The following is a 26,931-nucleotide window of genomic DNA, read 5'->3' as shown; positions in this document are numbered from 1 at the left end:
CTGAGCCCACCAGGTCCACGGCCAGCCAGGCAACGGGCTCAGACTCCGGCCCCGCCAAGCCCCTGGCTCCGCATTTTCCGGGCACCGAAGGGTGCGCCCGGGGGCGTGGCCTGCGTGTCAGTCGGCGCGAGGCCCGCTCCTCTGCGCTCTCCTTCCGGAGCCACGCCTTCACTTCGTGCAGGCGGCCAGTCGGCCCTGCCGGATCGCGGGCGCCGGGCGGGGCGGGGTGCGGAGACAGCTGGCTGGCTGGCGGGTTGCGGGGGGCGGGGCGCACGCGCGCCAACGCTTCCTCGCCCAGCGCTGTCCCTGCGCGCGCGGCTGGTCGGCCCGCGGCGGCACAGCGGGAAGCAGGGAGCGGGCAGCGGGCAGCGGGCAGCGGGCAGCGGGCAGCGGGCGGGAGGGGGCCCCGGCAGGGCGGGGGCCGGAGCGAGGCCGGGCCGGGGCCGGAATGCCCCTGTTCTTCTCCGCGGTGTTGGCCTTGCTGCTGGTTGCGCTCAGCGCCCTCTTCCTAGGCCGGTGAGGGGATCCCGGCCGGGGCGGGGGGGAGGGGAGGGAGGGAGACAGGGGAGGGAGGGAGACTGAGGAGGGGGCGCGCGCTGGACAGAGGCGCGCGGGAGGGGGAGGGCGCTGCAGGGGGAGGTGCGCGGGCGGTGGCGGGGGAGGGGCCGAGGAGGGGGGCGCGCGCCGCGGGGAGGGGTCGAGCGGGGGCGTTCGGCTGGAGCGGGCGCAGCGGAACTGGGAGTCGGGGTGGGGCGCGGGGGGATTGAGGAAGTGGGCGAGGCCTGAGGAAATGCTGAGGCTGGGAGCTAAATAGGTGTGTATGAGGAGAGGGTCCGACTCGGTGGTCTCTCTTTCCCCTCCACGCGCCCCTGAGTGTCCCCTTCACCGAGCGCGAAGGGCACCTGCAGCCTCGCCCTGGGAAGCCGGAACAGGTCTGGCTGTCCAGCCGAGAAGCGTTGAGCTGGCTGGGTGTGACCCACAGTGCCTCTCGCGGACGCCGATCTCGAGCGAGGCGACAGAGAGCCTTTGGGGAATGTGTGATGGACATCTGACACGGCTGCCTGTACTTCGACTCCTGTTGGGGTCTCTTCTCTCTACCTTTGGGGTTCCCAAAGATTTGAGGTGGTGTTCAGTTTGATTTCATCTGAGTGTAGGGGACACTCCGGGGTTAGGGTCCTGATCGCTGTGGCTGAATGTATGTGACAGAGAGGTGTTTTATGAGACAGAAGAGTTGCCCAGAAGATCCAGCTTCAGCACGTCACCTTTTGCAAGGCTTTCTAGGATCTGCAAGGGGTATGGGAAGCTATAATTGGGAGAGGATCCTTTGAACTTACAGGGATTTTTCTGCAGGTGGCTTGTGGTCCGGTTGGCCACCAAGTGGTGTCAGCGGAAGCTGCAGGCAGAGCTAAAGATTGGCTCCTTTTTTTGGATCCAGAATGTTAGTCTTAAGTTTCAGCAGCACCAGCAAACAGTGGTGAGTCCTGGGGAATTCCTTAGGTATGTGTGTGGGGTTGATCCAGCTGAATTTCAACTTTGGATTTCCTTTTTTTAAAATTCTGCGTGGCTTTCCTAGTTAACCCACCTCTTTGCCAAGATGATCTTAGATTAGTTTGGGAACACTAGGATTGATGCAAGTTGTTCAGTTAAAAATGCTTGCAGGGCTAGCCCGGTGGCATAGTGGTTACGTTTGGTGGGCTCTGCTTCAGTGGCCTGGGGTCTGCGGGTTCGGATCCCAGGCATGGACCTACACACTGCTCCTCAAGTCATGCTGTGGTGGTGTCACACGTATGAAAAATAGAGAAAGGCTGGCACAGATGTTAGCTCAGCGACAATCTTCCTCAAGCAAAAAGAGGATTGGCAACAGATGTTAGCTCAAGGCCAATCTTCCTCCCGTCAAAAAAGCTTGTAAGGCACAGAGTGTCCAGGGCATGTAAGAAAGATACAGAAGTAAAGTACAGGACTAAGATAACAGGAAATAGAAGATCTTACTCTTCTAATTTAAGAGGGGAAACAGGGCAACATATTCATAAAAGAGAAATACTAAGCGACTAATGTCATCGTGAGGAGCAGGATATAGTGCTGGGGAGAGAAGCTGGTGGAAATGGAATGGAGAATATTTGGTGGAAGGGCTACAGCACTTTCTCCTTTTCTTAGAACCTTTTCTGGTTTGTCAAGCTGCTCAAGGCTTACCTAGCAGCTAGTATACAAAGCTTTCTCCCACACTGTTTTAGGAAATTGATAGCCTGTGGATTTCCAGCAAACTCCTTAGCCATGATCTGCCGTGAGTACCTTATATCCTCACTCTTCCCTTGGGGAGTATTTTGGGATTGGGGTTTGTAAAATGAGATTCTTCTACAGAGGCCTCACAGCCCAAGGAGGGAAGTGGGTTCTTGCTGATGTCTCCTGGTAGCCTGGAAGCTATTATCTTGTGAGACAGATATGGATAACTAGTATGAGACAATCCTCTATGATATTTGAGCTACATTTCTAGGGAGGATAGGAGAGTGAATGTGAGGGAGGGAATGATGCTGTTATGGAAGGGGTGGACCCGGTGGCAATAAGGTTTCTCTTCTGGGCAGGCACTATGTGGCATTGTGCTTTGGAGAAGTGCGTATTAGAACGGACCTACAGAAGGTTTCTGGCCTTTTTGCCCCATTCTCCCAGAGTGCTGGGGCGCATCAAAAGGAGCTGTCCTTTAGCCCATCGTTATTGAAGATCTTCTGCCAGGTGATACTACTCCCACTTTCCTGGACTGTACTAGGGATGGCTGGCTTTGGAGTCATGGGTGGATTTTTCTAATATTTTGGGGGTGTAATACTAAGAGCTCCCTCTTACTCTTTCTCCACTGGAAAGGAAGGGCAGTGCCTTGATGTTAATTATTGTTCATCTTTGCTTCTTCCTTCCAGCTATTCTCCATTCACGTAGACTCTATAAACATCATGGTTCTTAAGGTGGCTACTTCTGAGTCTTTGTGGCATATTCAGATCAGAGAAAGCAGCTTTCTTTTGGATAGTGATGGGAAAAGGTAAACACTGGGTAGAAGAGGGTCTAGTAGTCCCGTTCTTGCCTTATAGTTGTTTTAGGGTGGGTGGATGTCAGGGCCTTCCTATCAAGCTGTCAGGGTCTCATTCTGGGCAATTTGAGGGAAAGGTAAGATTAGGCACTACTGCTTGCCGTGTCCCTTCCAGCCAACAAAGCTTGATTGAAAGTAAATGGCGAGGAAAGGGGCCAAGTGCTCTTAATTTTTTCCTTTCCCAGGCTAAAATGTGAGGTGAGCCTAAGTCAGATCAACAGCAAAGTTCTAAAGAGTGGCCAGTTGGTGAGTATGCCATGGTCATTCAGATGTCTTGTTTCTTTCTGGGCATAAGATACGAAGGAGCTTAGGAGTTACATTGTAGATTCTGTGTCCTTATGGGGTTCCCTCAAGGTAGTTTTCCAGACCATTGCATTTTGACCCCAAACTCCCTGCACACACACACATCTTAGAGGCTTATTCTCCCTGCAGGAGGACACCTGCCTAGCAGAGCTCTCACTGGCCCTGAAGCTGTGTCTAGAGGTGGGCCTCAACAGTTGGCAACTGAAGGCGGTCACTGTGGATGTGTGGACACTCCATGCTGAACTGCATGAGGGGCTCTTCCATAGTCAGCTGCTGCGCCAGGGCTCAAACCTGGCACCCAAGCCTATTCCCTGTTCAGGTAAAGCCCCAGTCAGTGAGCTTCCTGGTTGCCCTCTTCTTGGGTAGAAAAAATAATAGTCTCAATGCTCATTTAGGTATGATTTGTTAATCACCATGGCCTTTGCCCCTGAGGATAGCTAGAGGAGATAGGGTATTTGCTTGTGGTAAGTGAAAGAAGTAACATTTAGTGGGTATTTATCATGAATTAGACTTGTACTATGTGTTTTATGTTTCCTCTCACTAAATTCTTGGCGTTTCACAAATGAGGAAACTGAAGCCTAGGAAGATGAGATAGGTATTTTGACTGAGGTCACATAGCTAGTTAGTAGTAAAAATGGAGTTTAAATTATTTGGCTCTAAACCCTATATTCTCTCCATTATACTGACCTGCTCCCCATACCATTTTTTAGACTCTGGGGAAGGAAGTACAGCAGGTACCTGGATCTCTGGGATATTTGCCTTATGGCATAAAATTGGGCATTTGCTTAGCCTACTTTATGTGGGAGGATTTGGCCAAAGACGAGACAGCATTTTGGGATACTTGAGATTGTTGAGGATTGATGGCTCTTGTATTATTCATTCATGTTTTCAGAGGAGACAGAGAACTTGGCTGAGCCAACTCTCCCTGGCCTATACCTCCTTCAGCAGCTGCCAGACCAGGTCCAAGTGAAGATGGAGGTCACAAGCGTGGTGCTGTCCATGAATAGTCAAAAGAGGTGAGATCTCTCCTGTCACAGAAGGGCGGAGAGTGATAGTTGGACCCATATGCTTGAGTCTCCATAACCAGCCTAGTAGCTGCACTGAGCTTGTCTGTGGAAAGAAAGGGAGTAAGAATAACATTCCATGTATTTCTGAGCCAATGTCTGTGTCTGGTCCAGGCACCTGAATTGGACGCTGAAGTTGCTGCATTTCCTGTACCACCGTGATGAGGATCAGCTGCCCCTTCGAAGCTTCACAGCAAATTCTGATATGGCACAGATGAGCACTGAACTCCTCCTGAAAGGTTCAAGGGGGGGTATACTGGTACTGAGAGACAATGGGATGACCAGACTCTTTTTCCCCATGCTCCACATGATCTTCTTAAGTTAATATCAGTGTACCTGGGGAGGGGGAGGAGGGAACATACTGAGAGAAGGTAGCCTCAACTCATGAGTGTTAGTGAGAGTCTGTTCATTTCCTTGCCTGCCTCTGACCCTCTCCTAGTTTTACCTTTTGCCCTCCCAGTGTTCTCCTCTGATCTGCCCTCTGCCCTTACAGATGGATTGTTGCTGTCTCAGAGCCGTCAGCGCATTGTCTGCCTCAACTCCCTCAAGGCCAGTGTGCAGGTATGATGACTGTGCTACCAAGAATCATTCCTTTCTTTGCTCTCTCCCTACATCGTTGCATTATGAGCTAATGAAATAAAACCCAAGCCCACAGTTCTGTTGTTCTCATTTCCAGGTGACCACCATTGACCTCTCAGCCTCCCTGGTTCTGAACACTTGTATTATTCATTACCGGCACCAGGAATTCTCTCACTGGCTGCACATGGTAGCACTGGAGACCCAAGCTTCTAGTTCATCTGTTTTTAAACAAAGGGAAAAAAGGTCAGTATAGTGTTTTTCAGCCACCATCTTATCAGGTAGATTCTCTAGGATTCTTTTGGTTTAAAGTGAGATCTTATGTTAAACATATATTTAATCTTCCTAAATCTCAGTTTCAGTAGCCTTGACTCAGTAGCACTCCTATTTTATATACCTTCTCCATTAGACTAGACTCTTTTGACAATATGATGATATCCTCTTTGTTTTTATGTCCTCACTGCCCAGCACAGTGCCTTATTATACAAAATAAATGTTTGTTGAACTGAACTTAAATGATAAACAATACCTTGTCTGCCTTAGATTATAAGGTGACAGGTCATATCAGCAGTGCCATATCTCTCTTTGTATAGGGCTTGCATTGTGTCACAGAGAACTTAAGGTTAATAGTTTGGAAGGATGCACCTTCTTGTATTAGGTTGAATCATATGATATGCTGATGTTCACCGTATTTGACCTATGAAATGGCAATTTCATATGGTTCAACCTAATATCTTTCTGGCATTCCTACAGATTACCATTGGGAGTTACAGTGAACTGATGAGTTCAGTCTTTTATTTTCTAGTTGCATCCCATTCTAAGAATCACAGCAAGACTCACTCTGACTTTTGAGAGCTTCAAGAATCTATTTCGTTATAGGAAGCTGCAATTCTTTCCTTATCAAACAGTGATATCTTGTCCCTATGTAGAACTTTCCCCCAAATCCTGGCTCCCATCATCTTTAGCACGTCCATCTCCAATGTCAACATTTCCATTCAGCTTGGAGATACACCGCCCTTTGCCTTGGGATTCAATTCCATCTGTCTAGGTAAGACTCGGGAATGGAAAAGGAACAAGAATCTGTCCATTAGTGGAGCTGGGCCCAATTGGTAGCTACAGTGCTCCATAGAACTCCTCTCTCTCACCTTCTTTGTTTAGATTACCAGCACCTGAGGCCACAAAGTATCCATCAGCGGGGCGTCCTAACTGTGGACCACCTCTGCTGGCGGGTGGGCAGTGACTCCCACATTCAGCGGGCACCCCACCCACCTAATATGCATGTTTGGGGTGAGGCGCTTGTCCTGGACTCCTTCACACTACAGGTAAGTGGGAACTTTGGTGAGCAGGGGCCCATGCAGTTTCTTCATCCTGCCATGCTTGAGAGCACTGAGCACCTTTTTGGCAGCAGGTGATACATCAGGGCGTTACAGAACTATGTGTCTGTGTGCTCCTAATGGGGTTCCTTTGCTTCTTTTCTAGGGTAGCTATAACCAGCCTCTGGGGCTGTCCAGCACCCAGTCAGATACCCTCTTTCTTGATTGTACCATCCGAGGGCTGCAGGTAGAAGCATCAGACACCTGTGCCCAGTGTCTCTCTCGGATCTTATTCTTGATGGGCCCACAATCTGGGAAGTCAGCTGTCTCTAGGGAGTCTTCTTTGGGGGAATCTGTGTCATTACTGTGGAAGGTGGACTTGAAAGTGGAGGACATGAACTTGTTTACCCTTTCTGCCCTGGTTGGTAAGTGAGACGGGGAGTCTCTACTGAAGTGGGTACTTTGTAACCTAAGCTTGTTATGGTGGTTCAGTCAGCTCCTTCTCATTTAATGAAACTGATTATCTGAAAATTTTCCAAATTAGAGGCATGAGATGTTGGAAGGTCTTGCATAGCTATTTCTTAAGGGCTTATAAGAGGTAAGTATTAAGATGCGTAAGAAAAAGACAGGTTGATGTCAGATCAAGAAAATGAGATGCATGTAGTTTTTAAAATTTCTTTCTGTGTTTAGTTCCAAAGAGTAACTGATACATCTCTGGGCAATTTTTAGGAGTTAGGGAACTTTTTTGGCCTTGCCAGATCTGGTAGGTTAAGAGGGGAAAGGAAAAATTTCCCTAAAACACGAGGAATGAACTTATGGAGGTGTGAGGAATAAAGTAGAGTGAAGGAAATAAGAAAGGAGACTGAGGACTGAAGTTGCCATGTGAGAGCTGAAAACCAAGGCTGACATGGCTTCTGGATCTTAGGTGCTTCAGAGGTCCGACTGGACACACTGACTGTTCTGGGAAGTGCTGAAACCTCCACTGTGGGTATTCAGGGACTTGTGCTTGCACTGGTGAAGTCAGTCACAGAGAAGATGCAGCCCTGTTGCAAGGCTCCTGATATCCCCACTCCAGTGCTCAGCCTCTCCATGCTCTCCATCACCTATCACAGCAGCATCCGCTCTCTAGAGGTAATGCTTCTATCGGGAGGTAGAGTCAGATTGGTTTTTCCCTATGCTTAGAGCATTTCCCAGTCTTTTGAGTTGTGTTGTGAAACTCATCTGTGAGAAATATGATACCTGGTATTCTTTTTTTTCCTGGCTTGTTCTGTGCATTTTTAACTTAGTTTTATTACGGAATTTAAAATATATACAAAACTAGAAAGAGCATATGAACTTTCATGTATCCATACCCAGCCTCAATAATTACCAGTTTATGACCAACTTGTTTCAGTTGTATTCCCACCAATCACCCCTGCCTCTCACTCTGGGATTAATTTTTTTGATATGCTTTTTGGTGAGGAAGATTGGCCCTGAGCTAACATCTGTTGCCAGTCTTCCTCTTTTTTTCTTATTCTCCTCAAAGCCCCAGTACATTGTTGTATATCTAGTTGTAGGTCATTCTAGTTCTTCTATGTGGGATGCTGCCACAGCATGGCTTGATGAGCGGTCCTAGGTCTGCGCCCAGGATCTGAACTGTTGAACCCTGGGCTGCTGAAGCAAAGTGCGCGGGGCTGGCCCCTCTCGGATTATTTTAAAGCAGATACCAGACGTGTAATTTCAACTGTTAATGTTTCAGTGCATATCACTGAAAAATAAGGGACTTGTTAAAGATCGTGATCTGATGTCATTTTGCTGAAGCACTCAGCTCATCAAAAGGCTAGAAGGGATCTGAAGATGGAGGCACGGGCAAGTTTTCAGAGGCTTTCCATCTCAGGGTAGCAAATGGACATGGGACCCTCTTAGGAGGAGAGTAGGATATCTTCCTGTTTGTCAGACTTCAACTTCCTTTGGAAGCTTGAGTTTCCTTTTCAGAGGCTGAAACTCAAATGAATTTTTCTGTCCTTGAATTTAAATTTTCCCTGTCTGCTTAGCTATTCAGAACTGACTTTGTTTTACAAGCTGACAAACACTACTCCCTTCTCTTTTTTTTTATAACCAATTTAATTTTCTTTCTTTATTTATATTTTTATTTCTTAATTTTTTTTTTTGAGGAAGATTAGCCCTGAGCTAACTACTGCCAGTCCTCCTCCTTTTTTGCTGAGGAAGCCTGGCCCTGAGCCAACATCCATGCCCATCTTCCTCTACTCCACATGTGGGACGCCTACCACAGCATGGCATGCCAAGCAGTGCCATGTCCGCACCCTGGATCTGAACCAGCAAACCCCGGGCCACCGAGAAGCAGAACGTGCGAACTTAACTGCCGCGCCACCGGGCCGGCCCCTCTACTCCCTTCTTTGAGGCATACTTTCACATAAGTCAATTGCTGTATGGACTTGTAGTCAGAACTTTTTATACTTCTTAAGAATTAAGTCAAGGGGCCGGCCTGGTGGCACAGCGGTCAAGTTCGCATGCTCCACATCGGCGGCCTGGGGTTTGCTGGTTGGGATCCCGTGTGCAGACATGGCACCGTTTGGCAAGCCATGCTGTGGTAGGCGTCCCACATATAAAGTAGAGGAAGATGGGCATGATGTTAGCTCAGCCCCAGTCTTCCTCAGCAAAAAGAGGAGGACTGGCAGCCAATGTTAGCTCAGGGCTAATCTTCCTCAAAAAAAATAAAAGTAAAAAAGAGAATTAAGTCAAGATGCAATCAATGTGTGCAACATTTTCAAATTGATTGTTGCAGTGGTTATTATACAGAGTGTGGCTGCTATAGACAGAACTTATGAGCAGAAACAAAGCCAAATGGTTTATTGAGCACATGCTGTATACTTTGGAAGTATTATTGTAGATGCCAAATTAAAACATGTGGCCTCTGCTCTCAATTCAGAATCCAGTTGAGGCAAACTTAAAAAGTGTAAGTGCTCTTAAGTGTAAGATAAGTAAGAACTGTTAGCTCAGCATATTGGTGCTGAGGGGAATAAGGAAAGGGGGCAATTAATATGGTTACTCAGGAAAGACTTCTGGGTGGAGACGGTTCTTGAGCCAGGTGTGCATGTATAAAAATCCCTGCCATCTCTCCTGTTCTGGGTTGTGGTAACTGATAGATCCTTTTCTCTTGTTTTTTAAAGGTTCAGTGTGGTACAGGGCTGACCTTACTCTGGAGCCCCCCAGATCACATGTACCTGTACCAGCACATCCTGGCCACCTTGCAGTGTCGAGACCTACTAAGAGCCACTCTGTTTCCCAAGACTGTTCCACCCCTTGCACTAGAGACTCCAGGGACCACTTCTGAGCCAGAAGGCCGTCTCCCTGAGCCATCTCCCCCAAAGCGGCTGCTGAACCTGGCACTAGAGGTGAGCACAGCCAAGCTGACAGCTTTTGTAGCTGAGGACAAGTTCATTACCTTGGCTGCTGAGAGTGTGTCTTTGAGCCGGCACGGGGGTTCACTGCAGGCTTACTGCCCAGAGCTGGCTGCTGGCTTTGATGGCAACAGTATCTTCAACTTCAAGGAGGTAGAGTTGCAGCTGTTACCTGAGCTGGAGGAGATGATCCTCCATCGGAACCCCTTCCCTGTGCTGCAGACCCTCCGGAACCGTGTTTGGCTCCTCTCTCTGGGCTCACTGTCAGTGGAGTTCCCTTATCAGTATGATTTCTCTCGAACTCTGGACGAGGCTGTGGGAGTTCAGAAATGGCTGAAGGGGCTGCATCAAGGAACTCGTGCTCAGGCGTCTCCAAGCCTTGCCCCACTCCCACCTGATCTACTCTTGAAGGTTCAGCACTTCTCATGGGTTTTCCTGGATGACATTTTTGAGGTAAAACTTCGTGATAACTATGAACTGATGAAGGATGAAAGTAAGGAGAGTGCCAAAAGGCTGCAGCTGCTGGATGCCAAAGTGGCTGCCCTTCGGAAGCAACATGGGGAGTTACTGCCAGCCCGCAAAATTGAGGAGCTCTATGCCTCTCTGGAACACAAAAACATTGAAATCTACATCCAGCGCTCCCGTCGTCTCTATGGCAACACACCCATGCGCCGGGCACTGCTCACTTGGAGCCTGGTAGGACTAGAGCTGGTGGCTCTGGCAGATGCCTCTTTCCACGGGCCTGAACGTGTGGTAGAGCAGGTTCGAGAGCTTGATCCAGGGAGTCCTTTTCCTGCTGAGGGAGTAGATCTTGTCATTCACTGGTGTCGTATGCTTAAGTGCAGTGTCAAGACGTTTCTGGGTAAGTAGTACTTCCTTATTTGCAGGGCCTGGTGTTTGTCCTCAGAGATCCAGGGAGCTCTTGGAGTGATCACAGAGGAGCTTGGTTATATCGGGAAGTGTGGCTGTTTTTGGGTGGGTAGAGTGGGATGGGTAGGCTCCTCTTCCCGTTTTTCTGTTCCTGAATTTCATACTGAAACTGGTTGGCTAATATAAAGGGACAACTAACACAACTAACACTTGGATCTCAGTGTTAGTCCCCTCACCATCTGCTCAGTGTCTCCATGCCCCTTTTCAGCTTTGCTGCCAACTGCTCCTTCTTATTCTCTCATTGACTTTGTGAAACAGATGGGTAAAAATAGTGGCAGGGAGAAGAATGCCTGAGAGTGCTGAGATAGTCCCTTGAATAGCCAGTGTGTATCCTCCCTATAATCACAGTTCGGATAAGAGACTATCCCCGGTACCTGTTTGAGATCCATGACTGGCGGCTGATGGGTAGACTTGTGGGCACCGAGCAGAGCGGTCAGCCTTGTTCCCGTCGGCGTCAAATCCTGCATTTGGGGCTTCCATGGGGTAACGTGGCAGTAGAGAGGAACATGCCCCCACTCAAGTTCTACCACGACTTCCACTGTGAGTAGAGGAGGGCAGTTGGTTTGGCTAAGACATGTTTGTGATGGCTGGGTTGGGAGATGAGCTGAGGCCCTTCTGGAGTGAAGGAAGAAGAGGGATGAAGTTGTGTAACAAGGTGTACCCTTTGCCTATCTACCCCAGCGGAAATCTTCCAGTACACAGTGGTGTGGGGCCCATGCTGGGATCCAGCCTGGACACTGATTGGCCAATCTGTGGACCTCTTGACCAAGCCCTCAGCTGACCCCAGCCCACCCTTGCCCTGGTGGGACAAGAGCCGTCTTCTGTTCCATGGGGACTGGCATATGGACATTGAACAGGCAAACCTGCACCAGCTGGCTACTGAGGTGAGGTGCCTAGAGGAGTTGTTTTCTTATTAGGGTGGTATGGTTGGGGCTTGTACAGCACATAGGGGAAGAAAGAAATGTACTGATTTGGAAGATGAGGGTGATACTCTTATCCATATCTCACCAAGTTCTTGTGGGTGGTTATAGGATCCTTACAACACAACTGAAAATATGCACTGGGAGTGGAGCCACTTGTCTTTTCATTGGAAACCGGGTCAGTTTGTGTTCAAGGGTGACTTGGATGTCAACGTGAGAACAGCCTCTAAGTGAGTGGATTGATGGGTGGGACCTTAACAGGGTGAGGGACTCAGGGTGGAAGGAGAGGGGAAGAGCCAAGGGGCTGCAAATAACCAGGGCACTGAGCCCTGGGGCTCTCTTGTGAGGCAGGTATGACGACTGCTGCTTCCTTCACCTGCCTGACCTCTGCATGACACTGGATCTGCAGTGGCTATGCCATGGGAACCCCTATGATCACCATGGTGTCACTCTGCGGGCCCCAGAATTCCTGCCTGAGGTGCCATTGGGCCAGCTCCATGACTCCTACCGGGCCTTCCGCTCTGAGAACCTCAATCTCTCCATCAAGATGGATCTGACTCAGCACAGCGGGAGTGAGGCTTGGGTTTGGGGCAAGGGGGAGGAAGGACTGGGAGGATGGGCTTAGACACTGAGGACTTCAGCTTGACCCCCTGGGGAAGGGATAGGGAAAGGGCAAAGGAAGACTTGGGTTAGACCTTTTTTTTGGAGAGGGTTAGTGAAAGCAAAGAGCTTGGATCTTTGAAAGGAGAGGGTGTTGGACCCCTCTCCTTTGAGTGTGAGGCTGAGTACTGTTTGGGTTTTTAAACCTCTAAAACCTGAAGCTAGGGAAGGATTTAGTTTCATCTCTATGTTTTAACTACAGGTAGGAAATGTCTATCCTTTCCTTTGCAGCAATATCCCAGCCCCGAATTCTGCTATATAGTAGTACCCTGCGCTGGATGCAAAACTTTTGGGCAACTTGGACTAGTGTCACAAGGCCTATCTGCAGGGGAAAGCTCTTCAATAACCTGAAACCCAGCAAGAAGAAACTTGGCCAGCACTACAAGCAGCTTTCCTATACTGCACTCTTTCCCCAGTTGCAGGTCAGGCTCTGATGACCCTGCTGACATCTTCAGTTCTGTTCCCCTTCCCTAGTTTTCTTGTCTTCTCTTATTAGGTCTCCATCTGTCTTTCTCATGCCATCCTTCATTCATTGTTATACTGTCTTGTTGCCAGGTGCATTATTGGGCCTCATTCGCCCAGCAACGGGGCATCCAGATTGAGTGCAGTCAGGGCCATGTCTTTACTCGGGGAACTCAGCGGCTTATACCTCAAGGTAAGGTCAGACTCCCTTCATTTCTCCTGGCCTATTCTTTGTCCTTTTCCCCTCAGTTCCTTTCCCTTCCTCTCTTTCTGTCCCATACTATTCTTCTGTACTGGTCTGCACAGACTCTGAATGCCTCCTTTTCTCAGCGGGCACAGTAATGCGGCGCCTCATCTCTGACTGGAGTGTGACCCAGATGGTTAGTGACTTAAGTCAGGTGACTGTTCACTTGATGGCCTCGCCCACTGAAGAGAATGCTGATCACTGCCTTGATCCTTTGGTAACAAAGACCCACCTACTGAGCCTGTCGTCCCTCACCTACCAACGGCACAGCAGTCGCATGGCTGAGGAGGTACTGCCTGACACAGTCTCTTTATTATCTCATTTCTATCAGTGGATGTCTTAGTTTGCTCATGCTACCATAACAAAATACCACAGACTGGGTGGCTTAAACAACAGAAATTTCTTTCTCACAGTTCTGGAGGCTGGGAAGTTTAAGATCAGGGTGCCAGCATTGTCAGGTTCTGGTGAGGGCTCTCTTCCTGGCTGGTAGATGGCGGCCTTTTCTCTGTGTCCTTACATGGTGGGAAAAGAGAGAGAGAGTAAGCTCTCTGGTGTCTCTTCTTAGGAGTACACTAATTCCATCATGAGGGCCTCACCCTCTTGACCTCATCAAAACGTAATTACCTCGTTAAAGGCCCCATCTCCAAATACCATCACATTGTGGAATATGGCCTCAACATAGGAATTGGGGGGGACACAATTCAGTCCATAGTAGTAGGTTTCAGGCTAAGTTCCTGGTAACATTCCTAATTATATTCCAAGCATGTATGTCATTAGTTTATGATGCACTCACTTGTATCAGCTGTATCAGCATTCCTCTTTTTCAAAATTTCTTTTCTTTCTTTCTAAAGATAGTCTCTTGCCCTTCAGGAAATAGAGTAAAACTTTTTTCCTAGAACCTTATTTGGTGTTTTTTTCCCCCAATTAAGGAAGTTATTTTAAGTTGTAATTCTGAGTCATTTAAAATACAGTGGGTATAGTCAGAGTGTAATCAAATGCACACACTAAGACCACTTAGTTTTTCCTTCTCCAGCGTTTTCTTGTCTCCCCCAGAACAGGTTTCTTATTCAATAGGCTTGTTTTCTTCTCTCTGCATTTATGGCCCAGGAGGAATGGTGGGAATTTCCATGCTGCCCTGAGGTTCTTTTCCTGTTTCCTAGGAGCTCTCTACTCGGGTCGGGGATCCTGCCTTTCACACACACCAGCTGCACTTGGTAGATTTACGGGCTTCCTGGACGACCACCAATCGAGACATTGCCTTTGGTTTATATGATGGCTACAAAAAGGCAGCTGTACTCAAACGTAATCTCTCTACTGAGGCCCTGAAGGGGTTAAAGATTGATCCCCAGATGCCAGCCAAAAAGCCAAAGCAGAGTATCCTGACCAGTGCCCCAGCCCCACCTCCTGTCAGCACTCCCAGCTTTAGTGGACAGCCTGATAAGGGGTCATCAGGAGGTAAGCTGGAATGAGACGAGATTCCACAGGGTTAGGTTTAGAATATCGACGTGGGCTTTGACAGGAGTTTGAGAAGGACTAAATCATGGCTAGCTCCATGTAGGTATAGGGATGAAACCATGATTTTCCCATAGTAGACCACTTAAGTCTTACATAGCAATGCTATGGGGCCTTAAAGGTTCTGGTCCTGTGACCAGAGGGAGGATTAAGGAGTGATTGAGCCAAAACAGGATGCATAATGAAAAGAAGCAAAGGATTAGAGATTGTTTTGTATTTTGTTGAATTAATTTGTTCAGTGAACAAATATTTATTGAGTACTTAATAGGCACAAAGCACTGTGCTGGGTAAAGTGAGGGATATAGAATGCATGACATTCTACTTGGCTCAACAAGTTTATCATCTCTGGATAAGCTGAGATTAGTTCATTCATTCACTCAATCATTCATTCACAGATTCATTTTAGCTTTATTGAGGGTTTATAATGTACCAGAAATGACCCTAGACATTAGGGATACGAAGATGAGGGTAAACTCAGAAACCAGTAGATAAACATGTAAATTATTATTTCATTATGAAAATGCTTTGTAAGAATGTTCAAGACAGAAGTATTTAAATCATCGTAAGAAGTCTAGAAAGGCTTCACAGAGAAGATGATAACTGAGATGCGATGGGTAAGGAAAGAGGAGAGGGCATTTTAGGGAGAGAGAATAACAAGTATGGAGGACTGCAAGTTCATGGTGAGTTTAAGAACAAGGTGAAAAGTGATAAATGCCACAAGAGAGAAATTAAAGAATATAGGAGTTGTTCTTGACTGGAGTGAAGGAGGGAGTGTCATCAGGGAAGGTTTTATTGAAGAAGTAGCCTTTGAGCTGAACCTTGAAGGCTTAGTATGGTTTGAACATGTGGAAATAGGGAGGGAGGGGCATTCAAGGCACAGGGAATATCCTGAATAGGAATGGAGTTGGTAAAGCTCAAGTATGTTCAAAGGAGAGTGAACAGTCTGTTTTGTTTGGCATAGAGAGTAGCTAAAGCAGAAGAGTAAGAGAAGATGCTAGAAAGAAAAGCTGGAGGTAGATCATCAAAGGCCTTATAATACAAGGGTAAGGAGTTTTCGGTCCTTATTCAGTAGACAGTGGTGATCTACTGAAGGTTTTGGAAGAGGAGTGTGTCATCATTAGCATTTTACTCAGAGGAAGATAAATCTGGCAGTGGTGCAGAGGAGTACTGGAGAGGAAGAAACTGGAGGTGGGAAGACAAATTAGGAAACTATTATGGTTTCTCAACAAGAGGCAATGAGGGCTTGAACTAGGTAGAGGCAGTGGGAATGGAGATGAGGGGATGGAGAGAAATGTTATTGTGCATATAAGAGGTTTGGCAGCTGATTGGAAGGAGTTAAAACAGGAAGAAAGTGATAATGACTGAGGCTTTGAGGCTGGTGACTGGCATGATGGTAACAATAATATCAGAAATAGGAGGGCCAGAGGCTAAACAGGTTTAGGGAGGTATAGGGTTGTTGATTTGGACATACTGAGTTTGTAGTGCAAGTAGTACATCTAGGTAATGTCTAACAAACAGCTGGAAATGAGGGTCTAAAAGCTTAGGGCTAGAGTTAGAGACTTGGGAGTTTCAGCATAGAGCTAAGAGTTAATGCCAAGGAGATAATAGTTGCTTACTGTGTGGTAGGTACTCTTTGAAATACTTTTATATATTATTCCATTAAATTTTCTCAACAACCTCATGAGTAGTTTCTGTTATTTTACAGACAAGGAAACTGAGACACAGAGAGGTTAAAGCAAGCTGCTGAAGGTCACAGTCAAGTAACTGGCAGACATAGGATCTTGAACACAGGCAGGCTAGTCTAATTCTGGAGACCATGCTTTAACCATAACTCCGTTAGACAAACTCATTAGAAGAAAGAGTAAGAAAGAGAAGGGATAGACCTTAGGAGATACTTCTAAAACCTGGGAGAAGGAAGAGGATCTAGAGGCATAATGAAAGGAAGCAGGAGAGCTAGGAGAATGCAGTAGCAAGGGAGTGGTTTCCTGTGGAAAGGAGTGATCAAAAAGAGTGGCTAAAATAATATGAAATGAAAATAAAAGGAACAAAATGGGTAAAAAAGATCCTAGAGCATTCCAGAGGTGACTTGCCTAAGAGAAAATAAATGCTACTACTTATGCAGCATTTCTAAGTTTCTCTTGGGGATCTGTTACTTTATTAAAATTGAGGGGGAAATGAAATGACAAACCTTATTTTGCCTTCAGGGGTCAAGGGGTAGGGTAGGGTGGGTTGGAGTTGCAGGTTGAGGAGAATACATTGTAGCCCTAACCTAGCCAGAGAAATTGAAGGAAGATTAGTTTGGCCCCAGATGTGTTCTCTGTTTGTTTAAGACTGAGACTTCTCCTCACTTCCTGTTTCTCTTGCCAGGTGCCTACATGTTGCAGAAGCTGATTGAAGAGACAGATAGGTTTGTAGTGTTCACGGAAGAGGAGTCAGGTGTGAGTGACCAGTTGTGTGGTATTGCTGCTTGCCAGACGGATGATATATATAACCGAAACTGCCTTATTGAGTTGGTCAACTGCCAGGTACCTTCTCTTTACCAGAGCACCCCAACTTTGGGCTAGATCATAATCATATGTGTTCACTTTCCCCCACCTCTAAATAAGAATGGGTAGATAGAGCTCCAAAAAATTATTCCTTCCAGCAGGTAGCAAGGATAAACACTTACATGTCTAAAAGCCAGTAGGGGTCACCTCAGTAAACCAGAACTAGACCCAGCTGCAATCATTGGTACAATCCTCTCACTAACTTTCCTATCTTCCATGGTGGCCCTGGTGCTGTGACTCTGCTTCTGTCTCTGACATAGATGGTTCTTCGTGGAGCGGAGACAGAAGGCTGTGTCATTGTGTCAGCTGCCAAAGCCCAGCTGCTGCAGTGCCAACACCATCCAGCCTGGTATGGTGACACATTGAAGCAAAAGACATCCTGGACTTGCCTATTGGATGGCATGCAGTACTTTGCCACCACTGAAAGCAGCCCCACCGAGCAGGATGGCCGACAGCTCTGGTTAGAGGTTAGTCAGTAGAGGTGGGAAGGCCTAGTATATCCCAAGTTTTCCATAGTTGGCCCCTTCCACCAGAATACCTGCAAGATTCTTGACAGTACCTGTTGCTACCAGCTTAGTAGAATAATGAGATTGGTAACATCTTGAATGTAGGAATTGTAGGCAGTCCCTGGTCTGTGTCTGTGAGCACATAATATATATATATATTTTAATCTCATGTTATACTATTTCATTGCAAGGAAAATTCTCATTTCCCAGCACTAGAATAAAATGGGTTGGAACTTTTGCTTTTGAAAAGATTGCTGACCCCCATTAATAAGATCACGCTTATCAGCAGGCAGCCTGAAAACAGGCAGTAAATAAGTCTGAGAATTTTATTTTATTTTAATTTTTTAAAGATTGGCCCTGAGTTAACATCTGTTGCTATTCTTTTTTTTTCTTCTTCTTCTTCCCCCCAAAGGCCCCCAGTACATAGATGTATATTCTGGTTGTAGCCCCTTCTAGTTGAGCTATGTGGGACGCCACCTCAGCATGGCTTGATGAGCGGTGCTAGGTCCACGCCCAGGATCCGAACCAGTGAAACCCTGGGCTGCTGAAGCAGAGTGCGCAAACTTAACCACTAGGCCATGGCACCGACCCCTGAGAATTTTAGATAGGCTCTCTATCTGCCCTTTCTCTGATCTCTCTTATGAAGATGACTGATTGGTAGTTTCAGCAAGGCAGTAAGGTTGCATAGTAAGACTGCTTGTCTGGGAGTCATGTTATGTGAGTTCTAATGCCAGCTTTGCCACTATAGTAGCCATGAGCCCTTGGGCAAGTCACCTTTAGTTGTAAGATGGAGTTAATTCTTCACCCTCACAAGAGTGTTGAAAGGATCAAATGAGAATGTACTTTGAAAAATATAAAGTTTCATTCAGATGGAAAGTAGTCATCATTTTTAAAAATCAGTATGTCTGGGGAGGTCTAAGTGTGTGTCAAGATAATGTTTTTGTTACTGAGACTGTGAACAGTTGGCAGGGACTAGGCTGTAAATATTCTTTTCAGCTTCTTGGTAAAACTGAATTTGCACTGTAATTTCTAGGATATAATATCATCAAAATTATTGGGAGATCTAATGGTTATAAGATATACCTAGCCAATATTTTGTATTGTCATTACTTATTTAACAGGTGTTAAGTGTCCACATTGTGCTGGGCATGGTACACCCAAATGAGTTACTGGATCCAGCTACATCTGATAAGGACCAGTGTGATAACTTCATTTGCCATTCTACTCAAGGGGGATGAAGCTAATCCCTCTCCCCTTCTCCCTGGCTGGTGCTTTTTATTCCAACAACTTTAGGGCTCAATCCAGGAAACCTGAAGTGTAATTATATAAGATGTCAAGCCAGATACAGGTCAGGTTATTGGTAATATCATAGGTCATGCTGATATATTAGAGCTGTGGTTCAGGTAAGCAGTGCCCTTTACCAGTAGTCTCAGGAGGTAGGCAGAGAAAGTGTTAACTACTCATGTAGAGGTGGGCCGGATGTGATATGCAGAATCTCCCTATCTGGTATTTTCTGGGACTCTGCTTCTTTTAGGCATGCCTTCTTTTGAAAGTGAACTCTTTTTTTTCTCAGGCTGTGATATTAGTATTAGGGTGGAATGTCCTTGGCTTAGGTGGGAGGGACTTTGATCTTGCCTTTCCTATATGAATTTTTTTGTGACTTGGCAGATCTGCTTATGGTTTTCCATATTACTCATTCTATTATTCGCTTTGACTTCAGCTTGGCAGAGAGAGTCCCTTTCCTCTATGGCAACAGCGTCAGAGTGGTTGTCTGTCTGAAGACAGAAAACAGCAAGAACACAAACACATGAATACCAAAGTGGGTGGGAAAGTCACTGGTTTTGATGAAATTTTTGCCCATGACATGATTTGATTTTTTTTCTAATTTTTTGTATTGTGGTAAAATACAGATAACATAAAATTTATCATCTTAGCCATTTTTAAGTGTATAGTTCATTGGTATTAAATACATTCATAATGTTCCGTAGCCATTACCACCATCCATCTCCATAACTCTTTTCATCTTGTAAAACTGAAACTCTATACCCATTAAACAATAACTCCCCACCCCCTTTGCCCCCCAGTATCTGGCAGCCACCATTCTACTTTCTCTATGTAATTCTGACTGCTCTAAAGTACCTCATGTAAGTAGAATCATACAATATATATATATATTTTTTTGTGACTGGTTTATTTCACTTAGTATAATGTCCTCAGGATTCATCCATGTTGTAGCATGTGTCAGAATTTCCTTCCTTTTTAAGGCTGAATAATATTACATAATATGTATATACCACATATTGCTTATCCATTCATCCATTGATGGACGCTTGGGTTTCTTCCACATTTTAGCTATTGTAAATAGTGCTGTTATGAATATGGATGTCAAATATTTCTTCTAGACCCTGCTTTCACTTATTTGGGTGTATACCCAGAAGTGGAATTGCTGGATCATATAATCTCTCTCTTTTTTTTTTGGTGAGGAAGATTGGCCCTGAGCTAACATCCGTTGCTGATCTTCCTCTTTTTTTTTTTTTCCCTCCCCAAAGCCCCAGTACATAGTTGTATATCCTAGTTGTAGATCATTCCAGTTCCTCTATGTGGGATGCTGCCACAGCATGGCTTGTTGAGTGGTGCATAGCTCTGTGCCCAGGATCCAAACCAGTGATCCCCAGGCCACTGAAGCAGAGCATGCAAACTTAACCACTTGGCCACGGGGCCAGCCCCTACTTTTAATTTTTTGAGGACCCGCCATACTGTTTTCCCCAGTGACTGTACCATTTTACATTCTCACCAATGGTGCACAAAGGTTCCAATTCTTGTACATCCTTGCCAACACTTATTTCCTATTTTTTTTGACAGTAGCCATCCTAATGGGTGTGAGGTGGGGACATGATTTGATTTTAACTTAAGTTATTATTCTGGCCTGAGGTCTGCAAGCCTGGCAGATGTGCATGCAAGTCAGTTGGGTTTGGAGAATTTGGGTGGTTTGGGCCAGGAGTGAGAGACACATATGTCCTCTACCGTGGGAGATCCTGCAAGCTATTCCAGGCACTGGAAATCTAGACAGTAAGTCAAACTAATTGCATCATGGAGACCTGTGACCCAGTTGGCCAGGGAAAGCTACTGATCCCCTAGGAGATAAAGGTGCCTATATCTCTGTCTGCAGGTGAAGAATATTGAGGAGCACCGGCAGCGTAGTCTGGACTCTGTGCAGGAGCTGATGGAGAGCGGGCAGGCAGTGGGAGGCATGGTTACCACTACCACAGGTCAGCTCTCCCATCTTCCCCTCATATGTTTAGGAGCAGATGTGTATCCCAAAGGGGCCTCATTTCCTTACCTACCCTTAAGATCAATATATGCTGGAGTAAGACCATTTTTTGTTAGGCTAGGTTGAAAGCAAGTGTCTGGAGTTTCCTAGACATCACATGAAGCTGGGAGGCTCTCACGATACCTCTATTGAGAATCTTTTTCTTATTTTTTCCCCACCTCTTCCCAGATTGGAACCAGCCAGCTGAGGCTCAGCAAGCCCAGCAAGTCCAGCGAATCATTTCACGTTGCAACTGCCGAATGTACTATATTAGTTACAGCCATGACATTGATCCTGAGCTGGCAACTCAGATTAAGCCACCTGAGGTTCATGAGAACCAGGAAAAGGAAGATCTCCTAAAGAAGCAGGAAGGTATTCAGGGCTTGAAAAGCTTTTAGGAGGGGACTAGGGAACTTATGAAAGTAGTTATTTCCTTAGTGGTTTTGAGGCAGTAGTGTAATTAAGATCCCCACTGTGCATTGGGCATTAACATTACACTTTGCTCTACATTTTGTAAGTTCTGCTATGAGAGAATAATCTGTACTCTTGGAGGGAACTGGGATGAAGGGGTATTGTTTGATGTTGAAATGAGCAAACATGTTTATACCTATGAGCATCTCTCACCGAGCCCTTTCTATGGGGTTAACTAACTAACAGGAGTGGTTCCAATATGGGTTAGGAGATGGGATAGATATTTAGAGAGAAACTTGAGCCTCTTATTTAGTTGCAAACAATTACCTAGGGGCTGTGGATACCTTCACCCTCATCCATCATGAGCTAGAAATCTCCACCAACCCGGCTCAGTATGCCATGATCCTGGACATCGTCAACAACTTGCTGCTCCACGTAGAACCCAAGCGAAAGGTGAAGATGGGCCTTTATGGAATGCCAGTTAGCCTCACAGGAACCTCCAGACTTTGTGCTTTATTTGGGTCCAGTAAGAAAAGCCATGCTTAAAACTGAAAAAAGGCCTTGTGGTTAGTATATCCTCTCGTTAGTCATCAGCGGCAGTTGAAATTTCTCTTGTCTAGGAAAGGTCTGAGTGTCCCTGAGACTGTAGAACTTGTTTACTAGATTATTTTTCTTGGTCACTTCTCTCCCCAGCCACTTAAATACCCTTAAAAACAGTAACTACTCCCCACTTCCACTTCTCTGCCTATCCTATGGGACTGGCTTATTGTCAAATATACATTGCCAGATCTTCCGCATTGGCCTACCCCTTAATCTTGCTACTAACAGTGACAGATAAAGGTGACCTTGCCAGAACAGATCCCCATTTCTTGTTCCTTTCTCTATTTCACTTTGTTACAAGACTTGTCTATTAAAAAATTTTGTTCATTTCCTTTTCCATTCCTTCAGGAGCATAGTGAGAAGAAGCAGCGGGTCAGGTTCCAGCTTGAGATCTCTAGCAATCCTGAGGAGCAGCGTAGCAGCATATTACATCTGCAGGAGGCTGTGCGGCAGCACGTGGCCCAGATACGGCAGCTGGAAAAGCAGATGTATTCTATCATGAAGGTAGTCACCTGGGTAGTCTGAGGATAGGGAGGTCTCCTAGGATGAGGGAGATCTCTTAAGTTTCTCCTGTCCTGGCTCCCTAGTCTTTGCAGGATGACAGCAAGAATGAGAACCTGCTTGACCTGAACCAAAAGCTTCAGTTGCAGCTAAACCAGGAGAAGGCCAACCTACAGTTGGAAAGTGAAGAGCTTAATATCCTCATCAGGTGCCACAGCGTTCTTTCCCTGCCCTTTTCAAGTGCCCTAGCTGGAGTTGATTTCTCTTCCTTGCCTGTTTTCTGATGGTCTTTAGGTCTAGTGTGCATTATCAAAGGCTGACGTAGTAGATTCAGGCACCTCTTCTGGAATGAGTCGTCTTGGACTTAGCCAAGAGGTTGAGAACAGGAGAGCCTTCTTTTGGATCCTCAATAGAGTACCTCCTGGGAAAGGAGGAAAACAGGTAGTTGGGAAAGATCACTTTAGTGGCCTTGATACTGTGCATCTGAACTGAAAATATCTTGATCAGTAAGGAACACAATTGCAGATACTATCATAGGGGTTATTAGTGGAAAGAGATTACTTTATTAAGAAGCTGTAGAACTAAAAGATGGAATTTTTGCTCCCATGGCCCAGGGTGTGAGGAGCAATGAATCCAGGAACAAAATTTAGGGACTACCTGTTCCAGAATAGGTCCATCTCTGGGTTTACCTCCTGCATCATTCTTGAGCATTCTGCCCCACCCACAGCCTGAATGCTATTGCCCTTAATGGCTTTGGCCTTCCTGTCCATTTATAGGTGTTTTAAGGATTTCCAATTGCAGCAGGCCAACAAGATGGAGCTGCGAAAGCAGCAAGAAGATGTGAGTGTGGTCCGTCGTACCGAGTTCTACTTTGCTCAAGCACGATGGTGCCTGACAGAGGAAGATGGACAGCTTGGAATTGCTGAACTGGAGCTGCAGCGGTTCCTCTACAGCAAGGTATCGGGTAGAGAGTCACACAGAGGCAGCTGCATTGAGAGGCACTGACCTGTCTCAGGAGTCTGACTCCCAAAAAGAGAGAAACAAAAAGGGGCTAATTATTATGTGATTATTAATCATGGTATTAAAGTTATTAATGATGAAAGAAACATGAGTAGAGTTCCCTTAGACACATCTGCTTGTAATATTAAATAATAAGATATAGATTGATCAAATGCTTCCTCATTGAATAAGATTTTCCCTAGAAATGTGGCACAGAGGGAAGTATTCTTCCAAGTCCAGCTTGGAATAGAACCATTAATTCTATACTGGCATTCAGCTTTCTTGCAGTTAGCTGTGGCATGGAGGAGAGGACATTATTCTTTATCCCCCCAGGGATGTTTGGAAAATAATGAAGCCATTTCTGAATGTCACAGTGACTGGGAAGTACTACTGGCATTTAGTGCCCTGGCTAGTAGCACCCATGCGAAACACTGGATTAGAGGGTGCATTGACTGTATGAGACTGAAAGACATATCAAAGGTTGGGATTAGGCATATGGAGAACCTGACAACAAACAGGATATGTAGCAATTCTCTAGCAAACTCCTGAGAAAGGCTTATTATAGTGGATTGGGTGTGGGGGGAATCTGTCTTTATAGGTGAATAAGTCTGATGACACAGCAGAACATCTTCTCGAGTTGGGCTGGTTCACTATGAACAACCTTCTCCCCAATGCTGTCTATAAGGCAAGTCTTATTTCCCCATTCCTAGACCATTCATATGCTTCTTAGCACAGGGCATTTGTAATGGTCCTTCCACATAAACGTAGTATGGGAAACAGTGTGGTGATGAGATGCTGAAAGCTTGCCCAGCTTAACAAGATCATTGCTCCTTCTCTCAGTGCACAGAGGATTTGTGGGTTGATTTATCACTCTATCCTACAGGTAGTCCTGCGGCCCCAGAGCTCCTGCCAGTCTGGGCGACAGCTAGCTCTCCGCCTCTTCAGCAAAGTCCGACCCCCTGTTGGGGGTATCTCTGTTAAGGAGCACTTTGAGGTTAGTAAACACTCCTCTGGGGGCAGCAACAAAGGGCAGTCAAAAGCTATCTTTGTGTTATATTATGCTATGTTAGGGCTAGGTAAACTGAGGGATGATGTCTGAGCTTAATTGCTTCTTCAGCCTTTTTCCTCTTTAGGTAAATGTGGTGCCTCTCACCATCCAGCTGACACACCAGTTCTTCCATAGAATAATGGGCTTTTTCTTTCCTGGCCGAAGTGTGGAAGATGATGAGGTTGGTGATGAAGAAGATAAGTCCAAACTGGTGACTACTGGTGAGAACTTTTATGGTGGACCTCCAGAAGACTGGGGTAGCAGCCCCAGAGACAGCAGAAGCTTCAGAAAGAGGACAAGAGCTGGTGTGCTTGCTTTTTCATAGGAATACCAGTGGTGAAGCCTCGACAGCTGATTCCAACAGATGATGCAGCACCACTGGGCCCTGGGAAGGGTGTGGCACAGGGCTTGAATCGGAGTTCTGGGGTCAGAAGGTCATTTCGCAAAGCACCAGAGGTACCAGACATGCCCCTGATGATAAAAAATGGGAGCGTCCTGGGGTACTCTGTTTGGCTTGGCTGGATTTCTTCTGTTTCCTTTGAGTCTGCTCCAGGGGTGAAAGGAGATAGAGATGTTTGGGGTCCTAAGTTTCTTCTGATTGTTTCAGGGGCTCATAACTCCTTTGCTGCCTTTCCTAGCACCCTGTTGATGATATTGACAAGATGAAAGAGCGAGCTGCCATGAACAACTCCTTCATCTACATAAAGATTCCACAGGTTCCACTGTGTGTCAGCTACAAGGTATGCTTCTCCTCAGCACTTTATAGGACAGGGTGGGAAGGGAAGATAAGATCATCAGAGATTAAAGACAGGGAGACAGTCCAGCTTCTGAGGCTAGTCTAAGGATGATAAATCTGCTGTTTCCTCTGCTCCCTTCAGGAGTCGGTACCATTAGCAGACTGAGGTAAGGGGAAATCAGTATCTGTAGGGTGCTGCTGCAGGAAGGTACTAGACTTGGACTAAAAACGGCAGCTGATTTATTTTTCCCCTTTTCTTTTCTCTCCACTCCCCCTCCTTCTCTTGCAGGGTGAGAAGAACAGTGTGGACTGGGGTGACCTTAACCTAGTGCTGCCCTGTCTGGAGTACCACAACAACACATGGACATGGCTAGACTTTGCCATGGCTGTCAAGAGGGACAGCCGCAGAGCCCTGGTTGCCCAGGTATCCCGGCAGAGTTCATGGCTGTTTGGTTAGCAGGAGCTGGCAAGCAGATCCTCTGCTCAGGAGCATTTCATTGTAGGATATATTAACAAGCAGCCTTGGGAAGGGGCAGGTGAATGAAATTTGAGCAACTTCTATCTCTGCCCTCTCCATGACTTTGCTCAGATGATTAAATTGAATGTTTACTGAGTGTTTCACATATGTTAACTACTGTTGATTTTTAGGGAACTGAGGGCTGACAACCTCAGGTTTAGAATGGGTTCTAATTAGACTGTAAGCTTCTTGAAAGCAGAGATTGTTTTAGAATATGAGCTGCCGCATTGTACCTTCATGTGAGTTTAATAAATCTTTATTGACTTGGTTCACTGTGATTTATTCTGCCTGTCCCACTAATGTTTACCTTCCCTTTTACTCCTTTCTAATCTGTCAGGTAATCAAAGAGAAGCTAAGGCTGAAGCCCGCAACAGGGTCTGAGGTCCGGGGAAAGCTAGAAACTAAATCAGACCTCAACATGCAACAGCAGGAAGAGGAGGAGAAAGCCCGGCTCCTCATCGGTTTAAGTGTGGGCAACAAGAACCCTGGCAAGAAGTCCATCTTTGGCAGGCGCAAGTGATCCAGCAATCCAAGAGTGGCTGCAGTACAGGATCTGACTCTGGCTCAGGCCTCAGGGACTTGTTGGGTGGGAAGCACTTCCCTTCATCCATCAGGATTTGTGGGGGTCAGGAGCCCCAGGGTACTGTGGAGAGAGGCATTGCTCTTTAGCAGTTGGTCTGTTCCCTACAGAACATGGTGGATAATAATGTTGAGTTCTACCTCGCACTGATCAGCAGGCCCAGGGCCAGAGAGCCATCAAGAGAGCAAGACCCAGGGAGTGGGCCCAGGGCTAGGATCTGGTTCCCTTGGGGTCAACTGAAAGGATGGGGGGACAGTTCTGATCAAGTGTGATAAATTTTTATAAATACACATATATATAAATATATATATATATATTTCTAAGTGTAACTGCTCTCCCTCTGTGCCAGAAAGTTGAGGGGAGGGGCTAATCTTCTGTCCCACATTCCACTGCCTTGTATGAAAAAGGTATTAGTGTTCTGGGGGGAATCAGCCCCTCCCCAATCTGTGCCAAGCTCACTTGGGAAGATGGCAATAGGAGCCAGGGCTGGCCATGGGTCCCCTTGGGGTATGCTCTGGAGAATGGTAAGAAGATGATTTAAAGAGAAAAAATATATTTTAAATTTGGTGCTGTTTTTTTTCCCCCCCAATTGTGTTGAGTGCATGGATTCAACTTGTCTGTGTCCTTCCATCCCCATCAACCATTGATACATATCGTCTAGCTGCCACTTTAATGAGGGTGGCCTCTGAAGCCGCCTGCCTGAAGCTATATCACAGATA

General features: G+C 46.3%; 1 protein-coding gene and 1 long non-coding RNA gene across 16 annotated transcripts in view; one reads left to right on the top strand and one right to left on the bottom strand.

Moving 5' to 3' along the window:
• Nucleotides 1-335: 335 nt before the first annotated feature.
• On the top strand, nucleotides 336-26,774 carry KIAA0100. 14 transcript variants are annotated; one of them, XM_023653098.2, is made up of 39 exons: nucleotides 337-516; nucleotides 1,351-1,474; nucleotides 2,232-2,281; nucleotides 2,580-2,727; nucleotides 2,907-3,025; nucleotides 3,259-3,319; nucleotides 3,506-3,695; nucleotides 4,269-4,392; nucleotides 4,555-4,679; nucleotides 4,934-5,001; nucleotides 5,117-5,262; nucleotides 5,946-6,064; nucleotides 6,175-6,338; nucleotides 6,496-6,754; nucleotides 7,255-7,460; nucleotides 9,500-10,592; nucleotides 11,009-11,200; nucleotides 11,342-11,544; nucleotides 11,692-11,810; nucleotides 11,932-12,152; nucleotides 12,472-12,662; nucleotides 12,796-12,895; nucleotides 13,033-13,235; nucleotides 14,107-14,401; nucleotides 16,826-16,983; nucleotides 17,265-17,471; nucleotides 20,680-20,779; nucleotides 21,010-21,192; nucleotides 21,563-21,684; nucleotides 22,180-22,335; nucleotides 22,419-22,540; nucleotides 23,109-23,289; nucleotides 23,930-24,016; nucleotides 24,215-24,325; nucleotides 24,465-24,600; nucleotides 24,705-24,835; nucleotides 25,018-25,119; nucleotides 25,405-25,539; nucleotides 25,970-26,774. In XM_023653098.2, the coding sequence occupies exons 1-39, from the start codon at nucleotides 449-451 to the stop codon at nucleotides 26,150-26,152; spliced, it is 6,702 nt and encodes a 2,233-aa protein (XP_023508866.2). In that variant the 5' UTR covers nucleotides 337-448; the 3' UTR covers nucleotides 26,153-26,774. The 14 variants fall into 14 exon arrangements, 7 of the variants coding, with proteins under 7 accessions (XP_070083794.1, XP_023508866.2, XP_070083796.1 ...); XM_070227695.1 differs by lacking the exon at nucleotides 337-516 and adding an exon at nucleotides 739-814; XM_070227694.1 differs by lacking the exon at nucleotides 337-516 and adding an exon at nucleotides 817-1,063.
• Nucleotides 13,229-26,931, bottom strand: part of LOC111775703 (uncharacterized) — a 24,237-nt gene continuing 10,534 nt past the window's right edge. Inside the window, exon 3 of one of the 2 annotated variants that reach the window (XR_011423381.1) lies at nucleotides 13,229-13,458. This is a non-coding gene — a long non-coding RNA (uncharacterized lncRNA). Of the gene's footprint in view, nucleotides 13,459-22,866; nucleotides 23,352-26,931 lie in introns of those variants that run through there. The other variant, XR_002811635.2, reaches the window with a different exon arrangement.

Source organism: Equus caballus, chromosome 11 (assembly GCF_041296265.1).
Source record: "Equus caballus isolate H_3958 breed thoroughbred chromosome 11, TB-T2T, whole genome shotgun sequence".
NCBI classification, from domain to species: domain Eukaryota; kingdom Metazoa; phylum Chordata; class Mammalia; order Perissodactyla; family Equidae; genus Equus; species Equus caballus.
Note: the sequence above shows the minus strand (reverse complement) of the source record. Positions and strands in the feature narration are given on the sequence as shown.